Source organism: Nothoprocta perdicaria, unplaced genomic scaffold (assembly GCF_003342845.1).
Source record: "Nothoprocta perdicaria isolate Ctin4 unplaced genomic scaffold, notPer1 scaffold_413, whole genome shotgun sequence".
Classification (NCBI taxonomy): domain Eukaryota; kingdom Metazoa; phylum Chordata; class Aves; order Tinamiformes; family Tinamidae; genus Nothoprocta; species Nothoprocta perdicaria.
This window is the reverse complement of record NW_020455659.1, coordinates 104,087-113,178: the sequence shown is the minus strand read 5'-3', so window position 1 is coordinate 113,178 and position 9,092 is coordinate 104,087. Positions and strand designations below refer to the sequence as shown.

At 60.6% G+C, this 9,092-nt stretch overlaps 1 protein-coding gene across 1 annotated transcript in view; it reads right to left on the bottom strand.

Annotated features, from left to right (window-relative positions):
- The window catches only part of GFRA2 (GDNF family receptor alpha 2), a 12,985-nt gene extending 4,156 nt beyond the window's left edge, over nucleotides 1–8,829 (bottom strand). Inside the window, exons 1-4 of the mRNA XM_026045887.1 lie at nucleotides 8,715–8,829; nucleotides 5,496–5,810; nucleotides 3,792–3,875; nucleotides 1,604–1,952 (exon numbers count right to left, since the gene is read on the bottom strand). Of these exons, the coding sequence (XP_025901672.1) occupies nucleotides 1,604–1,952; nucleotides 3,792–3,875; nucleotides 5,496–5,810; nucleotides 8,715–8,754 (788 nt within the window). The 5' untranslated portion in view covers nucleotides 8,755–8,829. The remainder of the gene's footprint in view (nucleotides 1–1,603; nucleotides 1,953–3,791; nucleotides 3,876–5,495; nucleotides 5,811–8,714) is intronic.
- Between the last annotated feature and the right edge of the window lie 263 nt (nucleotides 8,830–9,092).

Here is a 9,092-nt window from a genome sequence, read left to right as displayed (position 1 = left end):
CCGGTGGGAGCTGCTTGGCACCTGCAGGGCACGCACGAGCCCAAAGAACCTATTGCACGTCCAAGGACCTCCACAATTCACATGAGGACCCAGAAAGAAATTGGGCAAAATTTGAGGACCCCCAGGAACAATACTGCCTTAAATGCATGAAAAAAAGGAGGAAAAAACCATGAGAAAATGAAGCATTGTCCTGTCTTTGGGTGCTGAGGAGYAACAGCCAGTGGAGGCTGGGAATTTCTTTGGCACCAGCCTCAGTGAGGCATATAAGAGCAGATTATTTGTGCTCCCGACTTGCTGATGCAAGATGAAAAATACAGCAAACTGCAGCTGCTGAAATCAGCTCTTTTCTTCCCTTTCCTTCCTTTCCCTCTTAGCTGAGGTTAGTGTTTTGCAAAAAGGTTTTCATATTCTGGAAGCTAAAACCTGTCCATTGCAATCAGGCACAAAGCAAGGCTGAGTTGGTCAGAATCCGCTGCGGCTCCAGGAAAAGCTTCCCAGCACGGAAAGCTCCGCAAATTGCAGGGATGGGCGCCTGATTGCTCCACATTCGCCTGGCCAGGAGCTCAGAGACAGGGCCAGGGGGAGCGCAGCTCCCGGCGGCTTTTTAAAGGAGGAAGAGCCGGAGGATCCCAAGGGAGCCACCTTTTACTCCAGCCCATCCTCTCTAAAACCTGCTGTCCCAGGGGTGCCGTAGAAATGCATTAAATAAGAAAAAAAGGGTAATGTGATATTGCAGTGCGTGGGAGCTCTGTGGGGAATAGGCCGGGACTGTTGAGCTTGCTTTATCCACAGCACAGGGAGCTGGTGCCAAGAGCGCAGGGAAACCCCAGCGCATCCCCGGGCACAGGATGGTGCCGCCCCGGGCACCCCGCACAGAGCCCTGCCCACGTGGGGACRTCGCTCCCAAAATCCTCAGGCTCTTTCCGAGCAGCACGAGCCTCCCTGGGGCTCCTGGGGCTGCAATAAATGCTCCGGAGTTGCCACTCTCCGCGTGCCGCGGGCTCGTGCCCTTGGCGAGCTGGACGCGGCCCYGGCGGTCAGYGGGCAGCCCCAGCGCCGGAGAGGTGCACAGCCCCGGCGTCTCTTATTCATAGACACTGCCTTGTTGTACTATTTTTTGGTAAAAAGCCACATTTCCCCCGTCGCCAACTCGCTCCCGCGCAGCACCCACCCGACTTATTTATTTATTTGGCCGCCCCGCCGGGAGCCTCCATCACCTCCGCATGGTRGGGAGCCTCCTCCACGTGGGCAGCCAATTCCTTACGAGGCTGATCCGGCCCCGGGGAGGGTGACAAGTCTCTGGATTTATTTTCTGAATAACAAGCTTCCTAACGGGGCAAAACCCCCACTCTCCCCCGGCTCAGCTCCTCCGCAAGGAGGGGGACACTGGGTGGGTTCCGCAGCCCACGGTGAATCCCAAGTGGGAGCGGAGGCGGCAACGCTCCCATGGGCAGCCCCTTGCTGCCGGCAGGATTCCCCACGGGTGCCACGGCACGGGGCCCGAGCTCACCGCTGCCGGCACCGCGCTCGCCACCGGCACCGCGCGCTCGCCACCGGCACCGTGCGCTCGCCGCCGGCACCGCGCTCGCCGCGCAGCCCTTACCGGCACAGGGGGTCGGCCCGGCACGCGCCACGCAGCTCCAAGCAGTTGGGCTGCTCCTTGTCCTCGTAGGAGCAGGCGGGCACGATGGTCTGGCGGCGGCGCTCGGCGCACGCCGCGTCCCGGCAGGAGCAGAAGAGCAGGCGGTAGGTGTACTCGCCGGGCACGCGGTCGAAGAACTGCCGCAGCGCCTTGTGGCACTTGCGGCGGCTGCAGCGCTCGGCCGCCGGCAGCTCCCGGCTGCACGTGGAGATGTAGCCRGAGCGCAGGCGCTTGCAGTTGTCGTTGAGGTTGCACGCCTTGGCTGCGTCCAGGCACTGGTTGCTTTTGGAGGCGCCGGCGGGGTCTGTTCCTGCGTGGGAGCAAGCGGGAAGAGCGCCTGGGGATGCTGCTTCACACCACGCGTGCGCACAGGTTATTCCGAGCCGGTTATTCAAGGAATAAGGAATTATTTTTCCCTCCTGCTGGGTCACCTCCCAGGAACCAGGTCACCTCGGAGCATCCCCTTGCTGGCCGGAGCTGCTCCAATGGAGCCTGCCAGGAATCCCGGGCACCCACAAAACTGGAGCCAAGCCACTAGGCAGGAATAAGGGCYGATTTTTTTTCTTTTTTTTTTCTTTTCTCCCCTTTTTCTTTTGTCAAARTGATGAATCACCCTTGGCAAGCCAGGTGCTATTTTAAAAGTCATCTGACTGCACCAGTAATTTCTGCCCTTATTTCCTCTCCTCTGTAACCCGACTGATTCCTGGGGTTCTTCCAGCGCTCCCTGGGTTCCTACTGGAAAAGGTGAGGGGGAGCACAGAGGAGGGATTCCCACTAGAAACAGATGACTGGCAAACAGGAAGGAGCTCCCTGTGTACACAACCCGCTCTTCCCCTTGCCGCTCCGAATTCCCAAAATCTGGGGAAAAACATTGGGGGGATCCTGAAGCCACCCCCGTGGCAGCTCACGGCCGGAATGCTGTGTTGCTCCCATTCCCGAGGGAAGCGCTCGCTCCCTGTTCCCTGCAAAGCACCAGCTTATGACCTAATCCTGCCTGGCGCCCGTGCCAGCTCTGCCTGAGACCTGCGGGGACCTGGATGCATTTTAATGGAGCCAAGGCTTGGAAGCGCCGGGTTTCTGGGGAGCTCATTAATAAAGCACCAGCATGAAAACTGCATGAGGCAGGAGAGAAACGGGAGTCAAGGAGTCGGCATCTTGCAAGCAGGGCCATCCCAGTACACGCATCCCGGTGCTTGCGTCCCAGTGCATGCATCCCAGTGCATGCATTCTGCATGTGCATCTCGGTGCATGAATCCTGCGTGTGCATCCCAGTGCATGCATCCTATGTGTGCATCCTGGTGCATGCATCCTATGTGTGCATCCCAGTGCATGCATTCTGCGTGTGCATCTCGGTGCATGCATCCTGCATGTGCATCCCAATGCATGCATCCTGCATTTGCCTCCTGGTGCRTGCATCCTGCATGTGCATCCCGGTGCATTCATTCTGGTGCCAGGGCTGTGAGCATGGAGAGGCTCTGCTCCTCTGCTCATCCGGCTGCTCCGGTCTCAGGCATGGCGCATGGGACAGGAACTGCTAGCTGCCCTGTTGATGCATGTGTGGCTGCATCCCCTCTTGCTTAGGCAGCCCCTTTTCCAGAAAGATAATGTAATCCCACTGCTATCCCCACAGGCAATTAGCAGCACTCCATCTCCTCCTCGTTATGGAGAAGCAGCAGTAGCCGCTCGCTTGCTCCAGACACAGATGGGGCTCCTAGGATAGGACAGGGCCGGGAGGAAGAGTGAGGAAGAGGAGAGGCGCTCCCCGGCCTGACCCCATTCATCACCAGGCTGGGGAGCGGCACGAGGGCTGTCATGGAAATAGATGCCTAAAMAGTTCCTATCAGACCGCTCTGGAGTTCTGCTTCCCAGGAGCTCGCAGCACATCCCAGCCCCGGCTCATCTGTCCCCAGCCCCGCTGCGCAGGTCCAAGCCCTGAAGGATGGCCCAAAACAGGGAGGATCTGSCCCAAAGGGCCAAACCAGCCCCAAGCCCCTAGGGATGCTCAAGGCACCGTGTCCCAGAGGCAGGAGAGGACACGGAGGTTTAGCAGGGCATTCCCGGGTGGGTTGCATTCCCGGTGAGCTGGGAAGCAGGTTGAAATTCCCTGGCAGGCCAGGATAAAACAGGGGATGCGCGTCGCTTTTATTACCTGAGAAAATGGAAGCAAGCCTGAATATATCAGAGAGACGGGAGACGACCGGCTCATAGGGGGAAGCTTCGTAAAATTCCTCTCCTGGAGCAGGGGAAGAAGAAAGGAAGAGAAAGCAAATTAAGAGCTCCCAGGGAATAAGCACAGCCCCTGTGCAGGTCCCGGCTGCCTCCCCAGGCCAAGGCTGGGTGAACATCCCCCCTGGCTCCCAGGTCTCCATCCTTCTCTCCATCCCCTCCCACGTGCTCCCGGGATGCTGCCGGGAATTTTCACACTCAGGAATCRAAAAGCAATCGCCCTAAAAAATCACCCTGAAAACCTTGAGCGTGGTCACTAAGGGTTTGGAGAACTCAGACGCAAAAGGGGAACGTTTTTGGGGGGTAGGGGCAGCATTTGGGCCCCCTGCAAGCTCAAAGCTTCACGGTCTTTACTTCACCCTGGCTTTGGGGTTTATTCCTTTGGTGTGGAAAAAGGCCCTGCCTCAAAGAACACTGAAAACAGGATTCTGCCCTGTTCTRTCCCTGACCTATTTGGGGAAAATAGCAGAATTTCCATGATTCTTCCCGCAATGGAGGAATCCAGGCCTGATGGGATAACCCCATCCCACTGGCACTGGAGCATCCCCACTGTGTTATCCCAAGGAACTGGGATGCCCCAGCCCAAGGGGCTCCTAATGTCCCTCCCATCAGAGCCACTGGATCATGAGGAAGACGCTGAAGTGCGAGGAAGGCCAGCCCACGCTTGCTCTACCAGGGTATTATTAGCCGGAGGCGATAGCATTTATGCCTTGCAATTAAGGAGCCACTTGAAGCCTCGTGCTGCAAAACAAGCTCATTAAGAGCTGGGAACGAGGAAGGAGGGTTCGCTCTGGCCCTGCTGCCRCTCCACACCCTTCCCTAGGAATGGGGAGCGCGGAGCCGCAGCGGGAATGTTCTGCTGGAGCTTTAGGGCTGGCTTATACCCGGGCTCTGGGCAAAGTCTTCCCCATTTTGCCTTGTCGGGTTTCCTAATGCTCCAATGACAAATAGCACCTTTATTAAAGTGCATTTAGGAAACACTGTAACCTCCCACTCTATTGCTTTGCCGCTGCAATAAATAATTAAATAGCAGCTGAACCCTGCTGCTGGCTAGGAAAATTACCGAGCATTAAAAGGGCAGCGGACTTTTCTCGAGCTAGCTGAGATGCAATTAACCTCAAGGAGCAGCACTGGAGTGCAGGCAGCCCTCCTTAATGGCAAGGACCGGCGGGCTCCCGCAGGAAAGGGGCCGGCCGCAGGGAAGCCGGAGCAGCGGTTCTCGGCTGCAGGGATCTCCCCGGAGGCTCTTCCTCCTGGCAGATTCACTCGTCTTCTCCCCTCCTCATCCTCTCAGGATAGGGCCTGGGGATAGGGCCTGGCATAGCCACCAGGCAGGGAAGATTCCTGCCTTCGTGTCTGCAGGGTCCTTTGTAATGGAGGCTGCTAAGGAGGGCTGAGGGATAACGGAGCAGCCAGTCCTGCTTTTTGGGAGAGCCAGCCCCAGGGCTGAGCCGGAGCAGGAGGCCATTCCCACAGGGCAGCAATTCCTGCCTGCACTGCATGCTGCAGCCGCTGCCACGTGCATGCAACGTGCATGCAACACGCAAGGCGTGCATGCAGCGTGCTCAGCATTCCCGCGGTGTGCAGGACGTGCCTGCGGCGCACACGCACGCAACCCGCGCCGTACCTTCAGCCAGCCCCAGGTGGATGCTCCAGTAGATCTGCAGGCACTGCAGCTCCTTCTTCATGCCGCGCTTGCAGCGGCACTCRTACAGCGGGCTCCCCTGCAGCACCTCGAGGGCCGCCTGGCACTCCTTGTTGGCCAGCATGGTGTTCCTGTCGCGGCCGGCCAGGCACTGCCGCAGCGTGCGGTAGCGGGCGCTGCACGCGGCCTCGGCGGCGCACAGCTCGTTGGCTCGCACGCAGTCCACGGGCGCCCGCCAGCCCGGCGGCTCCGCGCCCGGTGCCGCCGAGGGGCCCGCGCGGCCGCACGGGAGCTCGGCTGCACCGGGGAGACACGGGAGCAGTGAGGGGCGGCCACCCTGCCACCCGCCGCCTCCCGTCCCCTGCGCCCGGGGGAACCGTGCGCGCGTGGCAGCACCCTCCCGCTGCTCCCGGCAGCAGCCCCATGCAAGCCCACAGCACCCGCTCCATCATGTGCACGTCCCCAGCAGCGTTTAGGCATTTTCTTGYGCTTCCAAACAGCTTCTCGCCCAGGGCACTGCCTGTCCCAGCGTGGGGTGCCCGGGGCTTGCCATGCATCCTGCATCCTGCAGCCCCTGCGGAGCTGCCGGGGCACGCGKGGCTCCTTTCGCTGTGACATTGGGAAGCAGCACATGGGCAAGGTGCCACGCGCCCGGCTGCAGGCAGGTGACAGTGACATCTACAGGCATGTGGCTCGGGCCACCAGCGCCCCTTGCACGGCGCTGAGGGTCGGCTGGCACCGCAGCTCACTGCGCCCTGGTTGCCGCCCTGCATCCCGCTCCAGCTCCTGCTCCAGCGTGGCCCAGCACTGTCCGAGCGGCCCGGGAACCCATGCGGGGACACGGGAGCACGTGTCATGTGGGAAGGGGACACACCAGGCTCAGCCACTCCGGTGGAAACGCACTGCTTKCATCCCGGCCGAGGAGCGGATCCAGCCCCACTGGCATCCGCTGGAGCCCCAGAGAGCCGAGCTGCTCCAAAGGGCGCACGGAGAGCTGGGAGCGGGTGCCAAGTCCCATCACATCCAGTGCAGGGTCACGGAGGCCCTTGGGGATTGTATTCCACATGGAGRCAGCAGTGGGATGAGCCCAGGGTGCCAGCATAGCTCCTAGGCTGGCCCAAGACAGGAGAGCCGGGTGCCCAGGCTGGGGACGTCAGCTCTTCACCACGAGACGGGCTGCGTTTTGGTGCAGAAAGGAGCCTCTCCGCAGCTCCGCAGTATCCCATGTCTCCTCCATCCCTGCTGATCCGTTTGCGAGATATCCCAGACTCCAGCCTTGCCTGCTCCAGTTGGTGCTGGGAAGCTCCTTTGCAGCCCTTCCTGAAGCGCCATCCGAAGCCTCTCCCTCCTCCGGCCTGTCCCAGCCACATCCTTGGCCCCAGGGTGTCCCGGCGTGTCCCCAGGCTCCACAGGAACCAGAGGCGCTGCCTGCAACCACTGCCAAGGATGGGTGGTAGGGTGGGATCCATCCCAATGGAGGGCTCCGGCATTCCCGCTGCACCGGCAGGACACGCAACAGCAAAGCCAGCACCAGAGCCTGTCCCCTCCATCCCAAATCCCACTTCCAGAGGGGCTTTCACGGGAGCCTCCTCGGGACACRGAGACAGCAAGGGGCAAGGCTGGGGTGCAGGCTTTCCTCCCCGCAGCGCTCGCCTCACCAGCACGTGCCCACCGAGCTCCTATCAATAAAACATCTGCAGAGAATTCCGAGCTAATCCCCCGGCAGCTCCAGCGTGTCAGAGCACAGGAGGATTTGCAGGTAGATGCACAGGGCTCTGACAGCGCTGAGCGCACAGCGCTTTTCTTCTCCAGCTCTGAGACGTTTCCTTTTCCTGCTTGTGCCAGAGCCCTTTGGATATGGGCGGCTTTGGTGGCAAGTGTGGATGCTCCCAGCTCAGCTTTGGAGGGGCAGCCTTGTCCCTGCGGCAGCGGTTGCTTTATCCCAACCCAAAGGGCTTTCCTGTTTCCTCAGAAAGGAGAGTCTGGATTTGGGAGGCCACGCAAAGGGCTCAGGAAACACCAGGAAACCCCAGCATCCCTGGAGCTCAGACCGGATTCGAGCTTCCCTGACCGGGAGCGAGGGGCCTTTCTGCTGGATCYTTCACACCTATCCAGGCGACAGCCCAGAGCATGGGGGAGGAAGAGCGTCTCATCATCGTCCTCACTGCAGGACCRGCTGAGCTCGGTGCCCATCCGGCGCATCCCAAGGGAGCGTTGCTCTCCCAACCCCCAGGTCTCTCCCTGCCCCTTCCCTGCATCCTCAGCAGAGTTTTTCCCGGGAGCTGCAGCACGCTGGGGATCGCACGCGCACGTGTGCAGGGAACCAGCGGGTGCAGGTATGGCTGTGAGCGCACCTGGAGCATGTCCTGGCACATGACCTGTGTCCCGAGGTGCGTCACCTGCCTCACAGCGGGGACAAGGGACCTTCCCCCTGCGCCTCCTTTCCAGCCCGGATCCGCCCCAGCCTCTGTCTTCACCACTTCCCCCCCATTTCTGCCGCACCTCTGGAGGAGGCTGCCCTAGAAATGCGAAGCCTCTTCCCTTGGCACAGACAAGCTCCGAAAAACCTCGCCCGTGATCTCAAGCAACGTGTGCTGGAATTGCAACAGAGGGAACAGCAATTCCCTGCACATACGCATGCAATTAGCTCAACTTTCCGAACTGATTCTCCACAGCGAGTTCCAAGCCGTGAGCAGAAACGGGGCAGACGGGAGCCACCACGGCAGGGATGGAGGGCACTCGGGGCCAAGCAGGAGCTCAGAGCCTCTCAAACGCACATCCGCTGTCAGCCGGCAAGGAGAGGGGCATCAAAGAGCAGTTTTGCTGCCACACGGTGAGCGCTGCTCCTCGCGTGTTCCCTCGGTAGGTCGGCAGCCAGCCCGTGTGGTGCTGTACGGTGGCACTTCCCAGCGGGGAGGCTGGGATTTCCCCCCCCATCTTAACTTTAAAAAAGGAAAGGTTGATGAAGTTGTCCTTCGGAAAAATTCGGTTTTGTCGCCTCCTYAGTCTCCCGATGCAGGAGGAGAGCCTGGCTGTGCAGCACACGACACCTGGTCCGAAGCAGCGTGGCCCCCTCTCTCTGGTGGCTCCACACAGGAAGGACGTGTCCCCCCTCTCCCCTGTCCCCTACGCTCTGCTGTGGAGCAACCACCACCTCGTGCCCCCGGCAAGGACCGCGGCCCCCCCRCCCGGGCCACTCACCTATGAAGAGGATGATGCAGAAGGCGTTGGCCAGGATCATGTTAGTAAATCCAAGAGTTCCTCCTCAAGCGTAAAAAATAGCGAAGACAAAAGGCGTGGCGGGGGTGTGTGCGGGGAAAAAAAAAAAAAAAAAAAAAAAAAAAAAAAAAAAAAAAAAAGCCCCCCCGCCCCGAACCAAGGTAGATCCCAAATCCGGGCGCGGAGGAGGCCGGCGCGCTGCGCAAGGGAGAGGGGTGCGCGCTCCGCCCGGCGCGGAGCCGCCGCCGTCAGCCGCGGAGCCGGGCAGCGCGTCCCGCCGGCTGCCGCCACATCTCCGCGGCCAGCTCCGCGCTCCGGGCTCCGCGCTCCGCGCTCCGAGCTGCGGGCTCCGCGCTCCGG